The following is a 20,608-nucleotide window of genomic DNA, read 5'->3' as shown; positions in this document are numbered from 1 at the left end:
GGTGTATGTGTGGGAATGAGATGATCCTGGGCAACTTGGTGTTTTGCTGAAAGATCAAGCTCTTTACCTATTCCTGATAAAACATGACAGTGCTGGAGAAGACTGGTTCAGCAATCCAGGGGAAAACAAAACAAAGGAAAAAAATAAAAGACTAGACTGGGATTTCAGTGTCCAATTTAATTTCAGTGCAAGGAGGAAGCAGAGATTATTGGTTACAAGAAACAGCTCTGTTATTCCAAGCTACATGTAAAACCATGGCTGGCTTCTTACCAAGCACCCCAGACTTTGCAGAGAGACCAAGTGTGTTAAGGTCTCTGCAGAACAAGCCATCATCCAAAACACCACGGTTACCCAAACTTACAGAACACTGTGGCATAACTTGTGTTTAAAACAGTAGTAAGGCTCTAAAGCAGCCTGGCCTTTGTGATCTGGCTCAGGGAAGCAACCGCAACATCCATACTGAGGGAAGGGTGACGAAAGGAAGATGAGGGAAGGGACAATGTGGGTGATACAAAGTAAGTGTTCTACCACTCGTAAACCAGAGGATTAACAACTGGCTTCTACCATGTGACTGTTATTTGCTCCTTACAGTTTAAAATCCACAGCAGCCAGCCATGCTCTCACAGCTGTGCACATCCCTGCTGAAAAAGGTCCAAGTGGCAGATTAGTGATCCCCAAAATACCCTTTCCCATACAGGTTCTGGCCTCAAGAGAAGCACAGAACCTCTGTCATGCCCTTTGGGCAGCGTGACAAAAGACCATCAAGAAAGAAGCTGCAGCCTGTTCCTACCACAGAGTCACCACGTGCTCTGGAAGCATTACAGCGTGCAGAGCTTGTGGCAGCACTTGATGAGTTTCCTCCTTGCATGTGCTGCTCCCCAAGCCTCACATCCTGCTCTGGAGACCTCCCTGCAGCATTGCTAACAGGGCTCTGAGCTGTCCTCTGTTCCCAGCACCACAGGATACAGGCAACTCAGCCCAGCAGCTCCACCCAGAGACAGTGGGTATTAGAGGCAAACCCTGGCAGAAAAGCTCCACAGCTACATGACAGCAAGGCCAGTTTCTCCAGTGCTGGCTGCAGGACAGGGCGCACCAACCTGCCCAGCTCAGCCATGGGGACAGCAAGTCCCCTTGGGGAGCCACAGGCCACAAAACTCAGCGTGTATCACAGACACGACAGCAGGCACGACTTGGACCATGGACTCAAACGAGCATTATGTGTTTAAATAACCTTAAAAAGCTGCAGCACTCTGATGCTCCTTCCATCCTGCCTCATGGAGCAGAGTGAGCAGGCATGGGTTTGTGCATGCACTGCACAAGCCAGGTAACTGTCACACAGGACTGGGGCCCTTCATCTGTCCAGCTGCACACACTGACACAGGCGGCAAACTTGGCTGCCTTGCCCTCAGAGCAGCGACTTCACGGCACCAGCATGAAGGACTCCTCCAGCCCCTAGAGCACAGCAACTGAAACACAAACACACACAGAGCACAGTGCTGAGGGACTGTTTGGACAGACACTAAAACGTGTAACACACCACAGACTGGAACAAGGAACTTCTCAAAAGACTACACACATTCATTTCCTACTTGGGCTCTCACACACCCAAGGAAATGCACGACAGCAAGTGCCCTGAAGCAAAGATTCATTCTCTTCTCTCTAACAGCAACTGAGGGCTCAATTTTAGCTCAGGATTTAGCAGTCTTGTTAAGATTAGCTGGAAAGGCCTTTCCCCTGCAGCCCCTCTACTGTTTGGAGCTGTGAATGCTGTGCACTTTATGGGGTGTGCCACTCTACAGTGCTGCAAGTCCTTCCCAGGTGTAACTCCTGCGTGCCAGGCTGGTACCCCTGCCCAGCACGTCCTCACTGCCACACGCTGGGAAGCTCAGTTAAGAGGCATGCAAGCACTACAGGGTCTGCTGGATAGATTCCTACTGGCTCCAGCCCAGCAGGGATGTTTCTATTTCCTAGAAGCCTCATTACACCACTGCTTCGTGTGTGCTCTCGAGGTCATGCCGGTTGAGGAACTGAGGGGTCTTTCATTTGGCAGTGGCACAGATACTGCCTGGGGTGGGGGGGATAAGACAGAGGAGCTGAAGGAAAGAAGAGACAGATGGGTCTTCCCACTTTCCCTCTTGCCTGGAGGCTTAACAAGGGAAAAGAAACTAAAAGCCACTCGAGTGCTATTCTTTGCCCTTTTAACAAATATTTTCTTAAAATATAAAAACCATCTTCACCCTGGAAACCGCTAGAACGTAAACAATAAAAAGGGGATTTAAGGAGAAGAAGGAAGAGGAGGTTTGAATGTGCTTCCAGGCAGTAGCCCTTGCTAAGAGCATCGGGTGCCTCCAAGGCCCTGTGCTCACCATCAGCCCTGTTCCTATGGCTCTCTAGCTCATTTAGAGTTCCCCAGTGGGTCTGGACTTATGATTCAGCGATTAGCAGTCCGCGGCAAATCCTGGCAGGTAGGTTAATCCTCTTCATCCTCACTGATGTCGTAGGTGACTGCAGACTCGTTCCTGGACCGGTTGGCAGGTGAGGAAGGAGGAGTCTTGGTGGAAAAGGGCCAGCGGAAGGAGGGAGATGGGGAGCGGTCGTGTGTGGGGCTGCTGCTGGGACTCTGCTTTGGGCTGATGGCCTGCAGCATCCGGCCCTTGCCCTCCTTCAGCATATGTTTCTGGTGAGAGAAGCAGGAGGACAGTTAGCATGGATTCCACAGTCATGGAAATGGACACTGCTTAGAGCCTCTGCAGCATTTTGGGTTGTGTCCCTTCAGAACTTCATGCTATTTAAGAGCAGGAAAAGCCCCAGCATCACTGCAGGCTTTGGAAACTGCACGCTGTGTAATCACTGCTCATTTTCAAGCACTTCTAACATGGAATGCCTGTGATATTCACCCAACTGCAGGAAGCCTGGCATAAACAAGTAGCTTCAAACTAGGCCAATGACAAAGTGACCACCATCCTCTTGGCAGCTCAGTGGTCAGCAGGGCACAAACTGGAGTTTTCAGGCCAGCTTGTGGGACAGGGGAGTTTTTCATTCTACAATGTAACTGGCACTATCTCCTTGGCAATGGTGAGTACTCCCTGAGAACTGGCGGCCCAACCCTGGGACAACTCGTCTGGAGACTGGCAGCACACTGAGCACTGCAACAAACGCCAAAGTTTTCCTCTGCAGACTCCGTAGAAGCCCTAAAACATCTGTTAATGTCTCCAAAATTCCCTTTTCCCCTTTTACCACAGCAACTCCTTACCAATGCCCCTTCTGGGCCAAACATCTCCAGGAAATTGCCGATGAACTCCCGGGACTTCTCTTCCCACTTCTGAATGAGATCAATACTCTTCTCTTCCACTTTCTGGACAAATTCCTTTGACTTCTCCTCTACATCCTTCACCCTCTTTTTCACCTTATCCACGCGTTCCTGGAGGTGGTATTTTTTCTCCTGCACAGAGAGTGGTGGATCAGAATACAGCTCACCAGATTTAAGTGGAGACCATCTCTGCTCTGTGTTACTACACTGAACTTCTGCTTGAGACTCAGCATTTCCAATAGTCTGGTGACACTTCTCCTTCACTTCCATGACACTTCTTTCCTAGACTATGTGGCAGACACAGTGGGGCTGTGAGACACTCTGTGGCAGGCACTGGCACAGTGCACAAAGCAAGACAAAAGGCAGAGATAAGCACTATCTAATAGGAGTGCATGGAAAAGGGAAATATTTATACAGCACACAGATTAGATTCGAGTGACTTGCTGTAGGTCTCTCTGCATATCACAACAGCACCAGTCCTTCTGCTGGGTGTTTTTAAACAGAGGCAGAGTTATGTGCCAAAGAGAGGCCAAGCAGCCGTTACCTCTCCTGTTTCATTGTTGTTCACAGGCACAGTATCTGAGTGATAAAAAAAATGTTTACAACTTTGCTTCCAACATCAAAAATGTCTCTGCCATGTATTCTTTCTGATGGTTAGAGCTGCTCAGCACAGAATCAGGGCATGTTTTTCTGTACTACCCAAGCACTGCTGCTCCTGCGGCTCCAGGAAGGGAACAGTACAGTGGAAACAGCATCAGATTTTATCCTAACAAATGATTCCACCCTAAGGAGGTGTCTGGGGGAGGAGGAGAGAGATGAGACAGCAGCTGCTGTCAAGAACAACTCACTCTTCATTCAAGAAAACATGCATTTTGCCACACACCCTCTCTCCAGCTCTTTCAATAGGTAAGACATCATAAAGACATCTCTGACAAGAGAGCAGCATTAGCAACCCCCCAGTTCCTCTGAGTGGGTCCTTGAGGCGATTTCAGGGGCGGAAGTCTAATTTCTACTCCAAGGACACTGGTTTGGTGCCAGTGCTTAGCTCTTCAGACAGGCCTTCACTGGCACGTGGCAGGACTGTGCTATCACTAGACAAGTCTTCCTTCAAACTTTGCAAGGCTCCTGTGTGGTGAGAGCCACTCCAACTCACGTTGATGAAGCTGACGTTGAGCTCCTTGGCGGTGTAGCCGCGCTGCAGGTTCCGCCGGGCGTAGACGTCGTAGTCCCGCACGATGCGCGTGATGATGTCGGACGTGGAGATGCCCTCGGTCCTCTGGGTCGGTGCAAACATGCCTGAAGTTGGGGAAAAGGACCCAGGACACCTTGAGCAAGACACATGGCAAAAAGCTGCTGCCACTTCTATTAGGAAACAATTTCTCCTGTCAAGAGCTCACTTTCCAACTCTTCTCACATCTTTGTCCTGAAATGTACAATACCAGAGCCATCCTTCTGGGATGCCTAACTAAGACCAAAGCATTTCAAACCCCTGTCAAAATACCAGGCATTATAATGAAAAGGTCTTCACTTTAGCTCTAAATATTGACTGCATACAAAATAGTGTGGGAACAAGGACAGGACATGGGGTCCTGCATTTTACTGGATGGAATATAACACTCTGATGACTGAGCTTGGATAGACATCAAAAAGCTGCACCCCCAGTTAATTTTACAGCAAACAGCTAGAGGTGCCCCTCTGCTAAGTTCATGAGACTCCCCATCTGTGAGAATCTCTAAGCCAAACTGTAGTGTGTTTTCAAGAGGTTGCTGTTAATAAAATTAAACTAGACTGAAATTAGGAATTAATGCTGGGCCATGCTTGGGCTGGGACATGGAACAGTCCTAGTGTTATGAAGCTGGGCCCAGAGCTGCTTCTTCCTGCCACCAGAGGCTCCTGGGCAGACCTTGCTCCCAGAGGAGCATAATCGTGCATTACAGGAGAAACTAGAGAAGATTTTGGACGGGAAGCCCTGGAGAATTTGATGGGGACCCACCTGCTTCTTTTATATGCTTATAGACATCATCACTGCCAGCAGAAGAGTAGGGGATGTCATCATGTGCAACAAAGTCGATCTGAAAATTAAAAAAGCAAGTCAACATTTTATCTGGAATGTGCAGATCTCCTGTTGTTGTTGAAAGATGGTAACTTTCAGCTCAACACCTCCACTCAGAGGTGTGAGAGAGAACAGCAAGATACTTCCCACTGTTGCAGCACAACACAGAGTAGTCCCAAGTTCTCATTGGCAATTGCCTGTGAATTGTAAGCACATGACAGAGAGGAAAGAAAAGGCTGGGCCTAAGGACACAGCTGCTTCAAGCTCCACAGAGAAATGGCTTGTTAATGGCAACAACGGTAAACTAAGCAAGCTCCCCTGGAGACTCCTTCACCTCCCAAAGCTGTTCAACAGATGTTAGAGATTCCTTTCACTTTATCTCACCAACTAGATAAAGGGCTTTCAAGACAGCTTGTCTGGTCTCCTCCCGCAGGGGAGCTGATGTATATCTAAGCTGCTCCTGCTGTAAGCAGGGAGTTGGGCCAGACACCCCCCAGAAATCGTTTCCAAACTATGTAATCATCTCCCTACTGCATTTCACACCTATCTGTAACCAGCACCAACTTCTTCTGAGAACCCTCTCAGGCTTTTTCACTATGTCACAATCTCTACCTTATTTTAACATTACATGCCAGCTCAGCAAATGCTTCTACACTCCCAAGAAACCCACTCAATTCCCATAACCCAGTTCTTTCTATATTTAAGGAGCTTCAACAGAAACAGTTTGCTCAGGCAGAGGTCACCCCCAAGGATGAATTCTTGCTGTAAACAGAGAGAGGCTAATCGAAATTCCAAACAGAGCAGATGTCACAAATTACCCTGTGCTCTGCCAGGAACTCGGGTGTGAGGGTCCAGGGTGCATTTCTCACCACCTCATCCACATAGCGGCAGTGCTGCACGGCATCGTAGCGCTCGTTCTCGTTCATTACCGTGAAACCCTTGAAGTTGTGGGTCAGTTCATCGCTGCAGACTGCAGAAACAGACAGGGAAAACTGAGTCTGAGGCACTTACCCCAATAGTTTACAATAAAAGGCCCACACCCTGCTGAACCAGACAATGCCAGCTGCAGAGGATGGTGTTTCAAACCCAGCTCTTCCAGCCACAAAATATCAGGAAAAGGGAGTGCTGCAGGGCACTAAACTCCTGAGCAGTTCCGGGCAGGCTGTTTGGGGAATTTCTGCCCAAGCCGGGGACCCACATCCCAATCCTTTTCAGGTCTCCAGAGCCTACAACACTTATCAAGAAAACCAGCCAACACAGAAGACCACTCTTCTATAAGAAATGGCACCTGAGGGTCTGCTGGGCAGAAATCTACGTTTAAAGCAAGGCTTTTTCTCAGGCTTGGAATCTGAAAAAAACTTATTGCTTGAACTTCTGATTTCATAAAACGCCATACCACAGTCTAGTTCTTGGAAACTTGCGTTGAAACAAAGGGGGAGTTCATAGGAAATCAAGCTTAATTACTGTGTTCTATGAGAAAGTAAATTAACAACTCTTCATAATCTGCAATGTAAGATATTGAGGAAGGAGTTCTATTTGATTTACAGACTCAAAAGTAAACAAGGCATTACCAGTCTCACTGGTATTGGATGTATTTATGTTCTAGACAAACAAATGATAAGGAGTGGGGGAGATTGTTCTCTGCTTGGAGCTCATGTTCTCATGGGATGTGGCCCCTTCTCTCAGTCCTGGTGAAAGGGGAACAGTTCATTGTCCTCCTCCTCAGCAGTCTCCCAGAGGCACAGAACGTGGTCACACTCCTTGCTACTTTAACATGTTAATAGCTTGACCTGAAGTTATTTTCCTGTTTGTTGTAGTGTTTATGTACACGGGGATGTCTTTCAGCCTTTAAGATTTTTAAGCTCAGGGCAGTTTGTAGGTTGGAGCAACTGTTGCAGTTCTCTCTCCCTTTCCCTTCCAGACAGAACTGCAGCACACAAGAAGGCATACCACTATTAAAGTGCTCTCAGCAATGACTGAAACTGTGATAAGGAAACAAACCTCCCATGGATGTTATAATCATTCTGTGGCAGGGTCAGAATTTATTTTTGCTTCACAATGACACTGGGGGTTGAGAAAACTAGTTAAAGGTATTTTCAGTTCCCATACTTCAGTATTACGCAGCCTGACCAGGAGTCAGCTCCTGATGAACATCATCCTCAGCCTGATGTGTCCTTAGTGTAGGCGGAGGGACGAGCAGAGCCACTGCCTGCACAGAGGCCCATGTGCTGCAGCAGCCAGAAAAGGGGTATTTTTTTTTCTTGTTACATTCTTGAAGGAGCCTGGCTGAAACACCTCTGCTAGATGCCTTCAGGCACTCAGCAGGACATTCCTGGCATCATCTAAAGACTTATGACCTAACAGACAAAATGGGAACTTCTATTTGGAGAAGGAAGGCTTCATCGACTTCCAGGTGTCCTGGCACATGCCCAAGAAACTACTGTGATCTACATGCTCCCAGTGGGATCTGTTTGGCACTAAGCAATCTCCAGCAGGAAACTGGAGCTGGGGAGTGACTTGCAGGGCAATACAGGTGAATGAAGCAGCTATGGAGAGACTCACACTTTAGCTGTCTCATTTATGAGTCAAAAGTAGATGCTCAACTATCCCTAATATATTTTGATACTCAGATGTGCAACTCACCTGTACCTGAACCAAAATAGAAGGATCAAATTAAAAGAGCACAATCAAAAATTCTTTTCCTTAAGCACTCATTTGGTACAGGATATCTTTCTGCAGACATATCCAACCCTCACCGTTTTGCAATAAGACTCCAGCAACGTTTGGGACAAGTGTCTGCGGTGACAGTCACTGAGGCCACAAAGACAAAAACCCTGTATGCACAACCAGAGACAGAGCTGAACTGTACTCCTTCAACAGTCAAAGTCAACAAGGTCACTCCTTACCTCCAACAATGAGGTATGTGTTTGGGAAGAGGTTCTTTGCTTGCATCAAGGCCCGGGCATGTCCAGAATGGAACAAGTCGAATATTCCATCGGCATAAACTCTGACAGGGCGATCCACTGTGCCAAAGGGACAGAGAGACAGCTGTGAATATGCCTTCCTGGAGAAGCAGCTGCTGCTCATGCTCACATTGAGGGCCTTCTGAAAGTCATGGAGGTGTTACAGAATGCAGCACCATAATCAGGACAGAACTGTGAAAATAAATGCCTGGCCTTCCCATGTAGAAACAAATGCATCTGAGCACAGAGCTAAAATACAACCCCATTTAAAGGCAGACTGAAAGCCTACCATGTATCACCCAAAAAAAGTAAAGGGGAGAGCAAGGGAAAAGCAAACCCTGAACACTTCCCTTCTATGGAAATTCAAATGCAGAATTAACTTTTTGCACAACAGTGAGATAGCAGAGGGGAACTAGCCCAAATGTTTCACAGGTGCCTGATTTCCTCCTGCCCGCCAGGATGACATCTCAAGACCTTTACAGCATCCCCCTCTTCAGCCTGCTGCTGCTTGAGGGACCAGCATCATCAGCTCCCCCAGACACATGCAGTGTATGGCTTTATTTAAAAACACAGCTGAGCTACTCAAAGAAAAGCTGACACAATTCTGCCGAATCACTGGCATTATCAGCTAAACCCATAGATAATAATAATAATAATAATAATAATAATAATAATAATAATGAACAAAACTTCCGTCAGGCCACCTCTGCCAGGGGAAATTGTAGGTCAGTTTTTAAGGTCGGCACAGAGGTAAAGTGACATAGTCTAGCACTGCCATGTAATAGTGGGAGGCTATTACTGAGCTCCACACAGGACCACAGTACTCTTGCTGCTGATAACCAAAAGCCACAGTCTTTGTTGTGACACACTTGGTAACAGCCTGCTGCTCTCTTAGCTCAGCTCACACAGACAGGCTCAGAGGAGTGGTGAGCAGAGGTACACCAAAGCTGCAGTGAAGACAGGGCAGAGAGAAGACCTATCAGGAAGCTGAGACCCCATAGGTCTGGGCAGAGCCCTGGAGGTACCCAGAGACAGCTTGGGAGGCAGCAAGAAGAGGAGCTGATGCAAAGGTGAGGGTTGTTAAGTTCAAGCTAAGCAGAGGAGTCAGCTTGAGGACAGTCTTTTACAATCATTTTAGTGGTTCTAAGACCTCAGTCTGAAGATGCCAGGAGGCACTGAAGAACCAAGGATTTGGAGATCTGCAACTGTAAAAGCTTTCTGTACGCCAGAAGAGGACTGGTCCTAGCTGACCTTTATGAATATTCTTTCACATTCTGGAAAGTGGCTGGGACATCCTTATCTTTCCTCTGTACCTGCAGCAGCTACAGTTCCTGAGCACAGCACAAACAGCAACAAGGAAGTGTGCACTGTATTTTAGTCTTGGTAGGCAGGAGAGCCACCACTGTTGAAATCAGAGACCTCTGTGCAGACTCTGGAGATTTTCAGCTGGGAAGTTAATGCACACTGTGATATACATTGGATTTGCAGAACCTGTGGCAGGAAACCACAGCCAGGTCTCAATCTGAGCTGGCTCATCTTTCAGCAGCAGTCAAGTAGATAGAAGTGCAGCATTTTTATTGTCTGTAGCCACAACAGAGAGGCCAGGTAAGACAGCACAGTCTGCACACTGTGTTTGGCAGGAGAGGGCTGTCATCCTTCAGGAGTCAGTTGTGCCTCTGCCTCCCCTTTGGACTTGCAAAGAGAGCAGTGTTTATCCCAGCCCGGTTTAGAGAATAAAAGGACACATCCTTGTTGTGGGGCTAGCCTGTGGTATTTAATGACTCTGACTTTAATTCAAATCCAGGCTCGAATGGGACATTCTGGACAAAGACGTAAATTGGTTTTACTTGTCCGTTTCAAGTTTCAGAAAATATGACTTTTAAAGTGCTTAACTTTAAGCTGACCAAGTCGTACAGAAAGCGTGCAGTTCTATGGCTGTCAGTGGCTCAGCTAGAGTTTAAAACGAGTATCTGTAGTCTCCTCACACATACAAACTCAAATTTCAGGTGTACTGACAGGCCAAATTTCCCATGGGAACAGGTGTCTAATCACCAAGGCACTCAGTCATTGAATGTAAACCTGGTCCAACACACAAGGTTGGTTTGGTCTCAGAGATACCTCAATCATACCCACACTCCCCAACCACCAAACATTTATACAATCCCCTTCCAGTCTGTGTTTTTACTTACAAGGGGTCCCTCTCATGGCTTCTTCATATGTCACTCTGATGTATGGCTTGCTGTAGTCGATCTCCACTTCATCTGAGAATGGGGCTGGTTCCCTCAGTCCCTAAACAGCCAGGAAAGTTTCACTGTGAGAGTGCAAAAGTGAGGGCAGTTCATAGTGGCAGCACTGCCATCACAGTGTCCTAGTCACCGGGTGACTCACTGTGCCTCTGCACAATTCAGACATGAGTACTAAAAGACTAATTAGTGTAAAACCTCAAAACAGCCTTGCAGGCTGATTAGCCTGAGAGAGGAAGAGAGAGAGAGAAAAGAGCTTAGAAGACAGTATTGTGGACCAAGAAAATCAGAGGGTCAGAGCTGCAGCTGCTAAACTCAGACTTTTGACAAACAGCAGATCACAGCAGCATACGCCAAGCTTTAAACCTCACTGTCTCAGCTCCAGCTGTGCCCACTCTGCCAAGGCCACCACTCTGCTGTGCCTGAGTGTTGTGCTGTGATGTACAAACTGTAACAGCTCCTTGATTTGAGTATATGAACGAGCAGAAGAGCAGTACCAACCGCAGCATGAACTCCCAGGGCATGTGTGTATTGTCATCATTTCTGAGCCATACAAGTGAGAGACTGACCTTGATCTGTGGCAGAAAAACTCCAGCTGCTGCAAGAAAACCCCTCTAGCCTGCTAGCTTGACCACAGCAGTACATTTAATCAACAGCTGAATCCCAGGCATCATTTCTGGCCTGCTCTGAATGGAAATGAAACATCTGCCCTTTCCATTACAAAACAAACAGCTCAATTTCTTTCTAGCTGGAAGGTGTAGGGCTGCGATGGACATCTTGTTCCCGAGTCAGAACACTAGGAAACAAGCTTGCAAATCATGACAATAATACCTTCAAGCTGAAAAAGGCTAATCTGCAGTTTCCTCTCTGGCTTCCTGTCCCACTGCAGAATCCTGGCAGTGTACAGCACCACTGCAACCAGAAAAACCACTGCTATTCTGGCAGTGTCATTCCTTATTAGAGTGCTTATGGTGAAATGCACAGGGAAACAACCACTGACCACTACATTCAACCAAACTGCTGCTGCTGAACACCTCCTTGAAGTTACGGAGGGCTCCACATTTCACACAGCACCTCCTCTACCAGGATCCTTAACGTCAGGTAAGGCCTGCAGGTCTCTCCTCTCATCACTGCCATTAAGTCAAGGACTTCCCTATAAAACCAGATTCTTGGCAGTTTAGTTGGCATATACCTGATATGAAGTTAGGAATAAAAACACAAAAAAAGCCCTATCAAAATTATCAGAGGAACACAGAGACATGTCCTCAAAAGGTCCTGCCATAGTCTTGCCCTTCCGCTGCAGGACCAGTGAGGGTCAAAACTCGACCTGATGTGTACAACAGGCTTATGTGTCAGCAGGTTTGTTACCACCATCTGCTGCTGAGCCCTGCTGCTTCAGGGGAACATTCTGCCAACAGCTGCTTAGTTGGGAGTGGAGGTTGCAAGATAATCTTCGAGTTAGGCAACACTATTACTCTTGCAATAATAAATAAAACTTTTGCAAAAGGAAGAAAAATAGAATCACCAGAACTGTGTTTGCCCTGTGGCTAAAAAACAGGCAGGAAGCTTAGAAAGTGACTAGACATTACTTGTCTTGTGCTGTTCACAGATGCTTTATTTGTTACAGAGGACAGACAGCAACTTGAAGAGCAAGTGACTCCCACAGAATAATAAATAACCTGCACACCTCTCTTTCCTTTTTGAAAATCTTGACATAGGATCTTTAAGAGGGACAGGTTGGGTTTTGACAACAGTGAAGGACATAAAGGTTCTGTGGGATAAGTCACACAACAGCTCAATCCTCCATCCCCAGTGCCTGTCTCCCCAGTTCTGACTGCTGGTGCTGCTCTTACTTCATTTCCACTGTCAGTGCTCTGTGACAGGGCTGAAGCCCTCCTGAAGAGCAAATTGTTGTCATCGAGGAGGCAAGTTGCAACACATCACCACATTTTGCCAAAGACCATGACCCTGGTATGATGTGGCAGGGATGGTAGCTGGATTTTGACAGAGATAAGAAAAGAACAACTAGAGCACACGTGATGCACAGGACAGCTCCAGGAAGAGGGCAGAGAAGAACTATAAAAAGCCAACTGTCACAATATTGTAGCAAGGACAAATTAAAGACAGCCCTTTTCAGTAGCATTAACTGGATCAGACCCCCTACAGAAAAGAACCCCCTGGCTTTAGCTAGTTAAAGCCAACCCAAGGTTGATTTAGAAAAGAAATCCTTTTGGTTGTTTGTTGTGTTTTTTTTTTCTGGACACTCCCAAAGTACCAGCAACATAAATGTGGTCTCTCTCCAGATCAAGAAAATCGAATGAACAGTGATCTTCCAGTGCATCAGAGCACGGACTCAACAGATCACTTCTGCAGGTGCTTACAGGCCTCAGACCCTCCTGCAGTTATGTGCTTCTCTAAAGTATTTCCTCTTCCCAGTGGGTCGCTTAAAACCCACCTGTGAGAAATGCCTACTTCTCCATGGCTCTCTAAATGCATGCCTCTTTGGCTCAGCTTAAGTGACAAGCCGGACACATCACAAAAGCAGCTTAGCAATGCTTGCCTCAGACCTAATTTAGGCCCACGTTGTAAGTATGTTATTAGTATGAACAAAGGAAGATTCCAAACTGGATTTGCAAGAAGGAGAGCTACTGTCACTTGGTTCTTATCCCCTGCCCCCGCCTTGTTTTCTCTGTCCACAGACAAACCACCACCTGTAACTTTCTGCTTTTACAGCTCAGTGTTCTCATCTCACAGGCTCCCAAAATTCTTATCTCTGCTTACTTACGAGTGAGCGTCGGGACATTTTTGGAGGGATTCCATCCAGCTCTGTTGCCCCATTAGGGCCTGATCCATCTTTTCTTCTCTTTCGGGAATTCAGCCTGGAGGAGGTCGGCGGCTCCATCTTGCCAAGCACGTCCAGAAAGAACTGGAACAAAATGAAGGAGAGAGAAAAAAAAAAAAAAAAAGAAAAAAAAAAAAAGAAAAAAAAGAAAAGAGATATTTCTCAGTTCTTCCAAAACAGAATCAGTCAACAGCAGGCACAGTGTACAGAAGGTCAGTGCAAAGACACAGCCACCTCACGAGGGGCTTAGCCAGTTGTATTTGGCATCAGCTGCCAAGGCTTGACAAACAGTGCCTGGTGGGAATACTGAATCATTTAATGCAACTCAGAGCTGCTCTGCAGAGAGAAGCGTGCAGCAGTCAGCTGGCTGGGGACACTGAAACAAGAGTTGCAATGCAAATTATAAATCATTACCACGAGGTTAATAATGCTATTTTCACATCCAAACGGCAACCTAAGGACTATGGCATGCCCAGTTCACATTCAGCCCCCGTCCAGCTCTCATTTGGATTTTTTACCCTTCACACTCCCCAGGGCAGCTGGTGGGTGTGCCGCATCCCTGTACAGTCCTGAAGAGAGGAAGGAAGGTCTATGCCAAAGGATAAGGGTGAAGGAAGGGCTCATAACTTAAATGAGTTCAAACAGGCTTGCTGTTTGCTTTGTCCTTTGTGTAGGACCAAGCTGCAGCCCCCCAGTGGGGACAGCCCAGCTGGGGATGGCTGCCACCATGCTCCCCTCCTGTCCCTTGTTCCCACCGCAGTGGTGACTCAGCAGATGGTGAAGCAGCTGCTGACACCACATTAGGCCACACTGACTTCTGGCACTTTATGTACCAGTTTGCAATTAGTGGTGGTTCAGCTGAACTGCTTCTCTGATGAAAAGACAGACATACCACCAATTTGGGACAGAAATTTTGACAGTTATAAGGAAGGAAGTTATCTGTGATTTGGGTTGGAGTCACTGTACCTTTCCAAAAGGGCCTGGAGCATTAGTAACTCCAGCTTCACACAGCAGAAGCAAAAATAGGGACTTATAGGAAGACATGGCAGTGAATATTCCCTTTCCAGCTGCTGCAGGAGTTAGAAATCGGTGCTAGATTTGCAAAGACTAAAAAGCAGCATCATCTCCCTTGTTGACTTGAAGTGCACACGTCTCCAGTGCAGCACTGCTGTTCCCGAGAGCAGCATGACCCCTCCACCCAGCAACGATTCTTAACGACCCTTAGGTGCGTGCCTCAACTCCCTAATAATAAGAGTGGTGTGGCATTTAAAACGTCTCCGCACCCACATGGAGTGGGTGTGCTGGAATGTTAGGTGGGGCAAGTGCAAGGTGTGACAAAGAGCAGATGTCCCTCTGAATACCACCTTTTTCCGTAACAGAGGGGCTCTGCTGAGTGTTCGACTTGGGATGAGCTGGGACTGTCCTCACCAAGGGTCACTGGCAAAGCTCTGCTGTTCGGCAGCCGAGAAGGGTGTGGTTTGTGAAAGAGCTGTTAAGTAGCAGATTTAGTGATCGGACTTACTCAGGCACACATGACTCAAGTTTTAGGAATGCTCCGGAGTAACAAGTCAAATGCAGTTTAAGGAGATGCAAATATCTCTCCCTCCCCGTTGAGCATCAGCATGATGATATCTTATGGACAGTTTTAGGGTCAGACACAGCTGAACTGGTTTGGGGTACATACATGTAAGAATCCCTGGCTGCTCTGCTAGACCTACCACAGAACCAGGAAAGAGAATCTTAGGTCAGTAGGGAGCCAAAAAAGTACTGTTTCAAAGAGAGAAGTGAGAGTGAAGAGCAGCCACAAGGACATTCCAGAACTGCGTGACCCATCTACCACTCACTCCATAATGCCTGTGAGTCAAAGCTTGCCGTTCCCCCCCCCCCCCCCGCCCCGTTCCAGTAATTAAATTTCTGTTTCCTGAGAACAAACATATGGGAGGGTGCAAACACAACCTCAGGCAAAAAAAAGTTTGGAACCCTCAGGTCCAAGTCTTCAAACATTTAAAGCAAACATTTAAGCAAACATTTAACTTTCAGGTAAGAACTGTGCTATAAACGCAGCAGCTTCCAGAGTGCCGCTGTGAAAACACAGGGTATGACACAAGTCATTCTTACATTTTGCAAGGTGTCATCTTGCAAGTACACTCTGCATCAGTCATTTACCACCGTGGGCCTAGCAGAATCCATGAAGTTCCAAAAACACAGCAAGCATTTGTCTCTGGTTCAAATAACCCCAGAATTCATGGAAACACTGGAGGGAAACAGCAGCCGATTTTCTTGTTATTTGGTTAAAATAATCTCCCTGTGCTTCAAGTCACCTGTTGGTCTCTGACCACTTTCTTCCCTTCCCTTGGGAGAGAATTAAAAGGTCTGTTAATGTGCTGAATGCAGGCATTCCGAACCGCTGCCCAGCAAAACATCAAATGCAGAGGCTTTGGCACTGAAGCACAGACATAGCAGCCCCACACACAACCAGGTGAAGCTCTTCCCACATCAGTGTGGCCCATCAGAGCAACCAGACTCCACTGCACACAAGTACAGTCTCTGCTGAACTATCACCAGCCCCTCGCTGCTGGGTGCAGATCTCATGGCCAGCCAAAGAACTGCAAGTTACAGTACAGGGCAGCACTGTCCCCGCTCAGGAGCAAACTCCAACAGCTTCTTCCAGCTCCTCCCACACCCAACCATCCACTCTCCTCCACCCTAACTTTTCCATTTCTCAGGGTATACGTAGTTAAACGATGGCAAACAACTTAAGAGAATGGATTCCAACTTGAGAGATTCTATTATGCGCTGTGCATTAAATTAGCAGCAGCGGTGAGACAGCATCAGCCACCCAGCAGCAGCTCTACCCAATGTACCAAGTGAGAAACCAGCTTCAAGGGTGGGATAAAATGCTCTGTCTGCTCTGACCTTACAGGTGAGATGTTGGTGAAGCAGCCTCTGCAGTGTGCGGACAGCTGGGCTGGGCACCTCATGAGTGACGCAGCTCCATTAATTGCTCAAATTATTGCAGAAACAAAACAATAATTTTATCACTATTCAGAACTTTAAAACCTCTGTCCTGTGGTTAGTGCATTTCTGGGAAGTCGTCCCATCACGAGGCTTGTCTTCGTTAAAAAGTGGAACACACTACACCTTACTGCAACAAACCTACTAATCTTAGAATGCTTCATTTTGACTCAAGTGACTAAAATAGCATCCCAAACAATTATTTAACAACAGTGGGATCCAGCATCTGTAGCTGAGTTTAACACATGAGGACATGGCTTTGCTTCCCCAAATGCATAAAACACTGCCTGTTCTAAAATTAATTACATTTGCAGCAGATGGGGAAGAGGAAAGAGAGGATAACTCTTAAAGCTCATTCTGAACACTCCAAGATAGAAACCAAGCATAACCAGAAGAAAGAGCCTTGCTGTAAAATATTAACACTGTTCTATTTTAAGGTGTCACCCTACTGCATTATTGAGTTCTTGGCTGAATAGGAGAAACTGCTCGAAAGGAGCAAAGCTGGAAGTGCCGTTTGGAAAAGCCACGGGCACATCACAGTCTCTGCACCACTACACAAAACACTCAGGGCTTTTCTTCTTAAACTTATTTCTCCGGTGCATCCTGTATCAAAGCAGGGCCTTGCATCACCTGCCAGCTACCTCAGTGAGAGAGAGAGAGAGAGACCTGCACGGGCTCTGTGAGGAGCAGTTGACTGCAGGATGGGGAAAGAGTTACTTTTACTGTCAGGGAATCACTGAATCCCGCTGAAACACAGCCACTTCTGGGAGGAGAAAAAGGACAAGCATTGATTACCAGAAAGGAAAAAAAATATATAGGCAGGGAAGGAATTTAAGACTTCTTCCTTAATGTCAGTTAACTACACCATCATCAGAGCTGGAATTTAACCACAACACCAAAGTTCACACCTCTGGCAGGTGGAAGAGGTCAGAATAGCCCCAGCAAATCTCCCTGCTTAGCCAAAGCTTTACCTCACTGTCTGCATCTTTAGGGACAGTGCTGCTGTTTTTTAGTCTCAGTGGTGTCAGACAACTCCAGCATGACGCTACACAGGAGAAGCAGATCAGATCTTTCTGCACTCTAAAAACACTGATGGCATGAGGACCTAGCCCATCTGCCTTTTGTTTTGATGTCCTGAAGAACTTCCTGGAGAATATTAACTGCAAACCTACATCAGAAGCAGGATTTCTTCTGCCACTTCTGCTGCATTTCACTTGTAGATTTACCTGTGAAGCAAAATAAATGCTGCTACTTAAACTGAAAATGAGCTTGCTGCAACAACTCAGTAAATGCTCCAGCCCAAGGCTGCTGCAGTTCCCACCAGGGACCCAAAGCACAAGCTGGCAGCTGGACCAGCAAGGCCCTGGGACACACACAGCTCCTGGGTGGCACCACCTGCTCCAAGGCTGTCCTATCGTCCCTCTGAACCTGGGAGGCGTTGGCACAGTCAGATGTGACTGTCATGTGCTGCTTTGCCTACAAGACCATTGCACTTCACAGGAACAAGATATTTCTCTTCTGCTGACTCATCTGCAGGCAACACTACTAAACTTTGCACTCTGCCAGCTGTCTGCAGAGAATTGCCTTGACACATGGACAGCATGTAAGCAAGAGCCTCAGGGAAAAGGGAAAAGTCCTGTCACTTCAGATAAGTCCCCTTGCCAGGCTATGAAGTACCAAAGTGACCCTACATTCCTCTGCATCCCTTGACCATAGATCGAAGAGGATCCTTTTCCCCCTGTTCTCCCTCATCTGCAGCCCCCAGTCTTCAATTAACCTTACTGGTGTGCATCCCCGTGGAGATCTGTGGAGACACAAAGATCTGGGAGAAGTTAATGACGGAAGTCTCATCACGGATCTCTCTTCTATCAGTGCTTAAAAAACTTGCCCAGTCTCCAAGGCAACTTCATGCCCAGCCTAGGCTTGCCAGGCCCAGCTCTGTCCCAGTCTCCAGACTCAGAGCATCTGCCTGGAATCAGAGTGCTGCTGGCTATGACCCAGCCTGCTCCCCTCCAGACAGACTGCGACACTCCCCACAGTCAGCATCTGCTCTACCTGGATGGTCAAGCCCTTGAGCCCCTCAAAAAGGTTACTGCACTCCACTTGTAAAACACAGGCTGCATCAGCTGCTTTGGATCAAGATCAACAAAAGCAGCTGTCCCACAGTGTGTTAAAAGCCACACAAACATATAAAAGGGATTCCTGTTCAGCCAGTGCCACACATCGGTCCAACAGCATCCACACCTTTGCTATATCTGCCAAAACAACCCCCACAGGCCTTGCATCCCCCACTGGTCCAGGCAGGCCGGTAACATTTTCTCAAGCAGAGCCTGAGCATGCACATGCTCTGGTACCCATGTCCTGCAATCAAGGGAAAGATGCTGCTTCTCACCAAAGTCCCAAATGGCTTAATATAACTGCCTAACCACAACTGAAAACAGTTCAATGCAGTCACCGAGATAGTGTTGATAAGTAATACACACACAAAAAAGAAAAACTGCTGTCAAGACCTTTGTGAATTCACAGCCCTTCTGGGTATACCATAACCTCCAGACACTGTCTTGACATGAGACGGCCTCTGCTGGGTGAGTGAAGCAGCAGAAAGAGGGTTTATGCAAAATACCAGAAAAGATACTGTCAGGGACAATAATGTGTGAGAATAGGTGGCCATTCTAATCTGACTTCTGCACGGTTTCATTTTTAGGGATTAGCAAGAGAGCTTTTTGAGACTGCAGTTGTGAACCTCTAGTAGGTTTACACACCAACACCAGTTCCTTACAGTTATTGCTTATGGCTCTTGGTACAGTGATTTCAAGAGTGCTACAACCCAGAACTCGCAGCGAGAAACTTCAAAATCAGGAATTTTAATAATTGTGTATATTTGGCAATTTTTTGGGGGAAATAATGCCTGGGTATTTGCAATCTGAATTTCAAAACCAAATACAGTGGCTGTCCCCAGACCCTAGGGTCCTGCAGATGGAAATGCAGCATCACCTGTTTCTGAGCACCCCAGCCTTTGACAGGGTCAGGTGCGGCAGCATCACAGGGTGGGGACAGAGAGAACATCCTGCACCTCCCTCCACAGCGAGTGAGGACTACAGAGGAGCATCACGGCTCTCAGAATTCCTGAGGACTTTAAGCCCAATTACAAAACCATTAATCAGCGCAGCCAGGACTTCGGTGGACACAAAAAGCGGGTTAGAGAGGACATGTGCCTACGCATCAGCTGGGTCACACCTTCCTTCGCCGCGGCCAGGGCCACCTCCTCGCTGTCCTCCCTAGGCCTTGACTGTGTCCCCCGGGTGGGGGGATGTCCCCCGGAGCCCCCACGCTCCAAGCGCTGAGGGTGCACTACAAAAGTTTCCCACTGGCCTGCCTCTATCCTCTCTCAGCTGCCAGTCCTGCCGTCGGGGAGGATCACGCCCGAGCCCCGGCCCCTGCCCAAGCCCCCACAAAGGGGACGCAGCGCATCACGACCACCCCAGCGGACGCTGCCCTCCTGTCCAAAGCCAGCGCTCCACGTCCCGACCGGCCAGCACCTCCCGGAGCCCCCAGCCAGCGTGTTCCAGGGCCACCACGCCGGGAGAGCGGCCCGGGGAGGGACCCCCGGCCGGCCCCGCAGGGGGAGCGTACGGTGTCCCCAAGTGCCGCCAGTCCAAACCCACCCAACAGCCTCCGGTCCCGTGACAGGCACCGCTCCGCTCCCGGTCCCCCACAGCCCCCTCAGTGCCGGCCCCCCGCTCCCGCCGGACGCCCTCGTACCAGCGCGCCGCCGCCGCTCCGCAGCCCAGCCCGGCGAGTCCGGCCCCGCCGCCGCTCCCGGCCCCGCCCCGCTCCCGCCGACGCCAGCGGGGCGCGGGCGGAGCCGCTGCGTGTCCGCCCGGAACCACGGGAAGGGACCGGCCCGCCCCGGGGAAGCCGCGTCCCGGGAATCCGCGCCCGGAACCTCCGTTCCGGCTCGCGACGGTCCTGCCCCTCGGCTCTTCCCGTCGCAGAATACCCTGAGCTGGAAGGGACCCACAAGGGTCATCGAGTCCACTTCCTGGCCCTGCACAGCACCATCCCCGAGACTCGCACCAAGTGCCTGAGAGCCTTATCCAAACCCTTTTTGAGCTCTGCCAGGCTCGGTGCCATAATCCCTTCCCTGGGGAGCCTGGTCAGTGCCTCACCATCCTCTGGGGG

At 48.3% G+C, this 20,608-nt stretch overlaps 1 protein-coding gene across 1 annotated transcript; it reads right to left on the bottom strand.

The window, feature by feature from the left end:
- Positions 1-162: 162 nt before the first annotated feature.
- On the bottom strand, positions 163-20,271 carry PCYT1A (phosphate cytidylyltransferase 1A, choline). The gene is made up of 9 exons (XM_066193371.1): positions 20,189-20,271; positions 13,355-13,495; positions 10,516-10,615; positions 8,270-8,386; positions 6,182-6,333; positions 5,304-5,382; positions 4,464-4,606; positions 3,254-3,442; positions 163-2,677 (listed from the first exon to the last, which is right to left on the bottom strand). The coding sequence occupies exons 2-9, from the start codon at positions 13,469-13,471 to the stop codon at positions 2,471-2,473; spliced, it is 1,104 nt and encodes a 367-aa protein (XP_066049468.1). The 5' UTR covers positions 13,472-13,495; positions 20,189-20,271; the 3' UTR covers positions 163-2,470.
- Between the last annotated feature and the right edge of the window lie 337 nt (positions 20,272-20,608).

This window comes from Chamaea fasciata, unplaced genomic scaffold (genome assembly GCF_029207755.1).
Source record: "Chamaea fasciata isolate MVZ Bird 193981 ecotype frontalis unplaced genomic scaffold, bChaFas1.0.hap1 SCAF_11, whole genome shotgun sequence".
NCBI lineage: Eukaryota > Metazoa > Chordata > Aves > Passeriformes > Sylviidae > Chamaea > Chamaea fasciata.
The sequence above is the reverse complement of the archived record's forward strand: the minus strand, read 5'-3'. Positions and strand labels throughout refer to the sequence as shown.

Bases quoted from the DNA above. Each gene is read 5' to 3' on its own strand.
- PCYT1A (XM_066193371.1), bottom strand. From the start codon at position 13,471: ATGGAGCCGCCGACCTCCTCCAGGCTGAATTCCCGAAAGAGAAGAAAA. The intron at 6,334-8,269 runs GTAAGGAGTGAC...CTGTTTCTGCAG, and splicing joins CACATACCTCATTGTTGGAG to TCTGCAGCGATGAACTGACC. The intron at 5,383-6,181 runs GTAATTTGTGAC...TTTAATTTTCAG, and splicing joins AGTTCCTGGCAGAGCACAGG to ATCGACTTTGTTGCACATGA.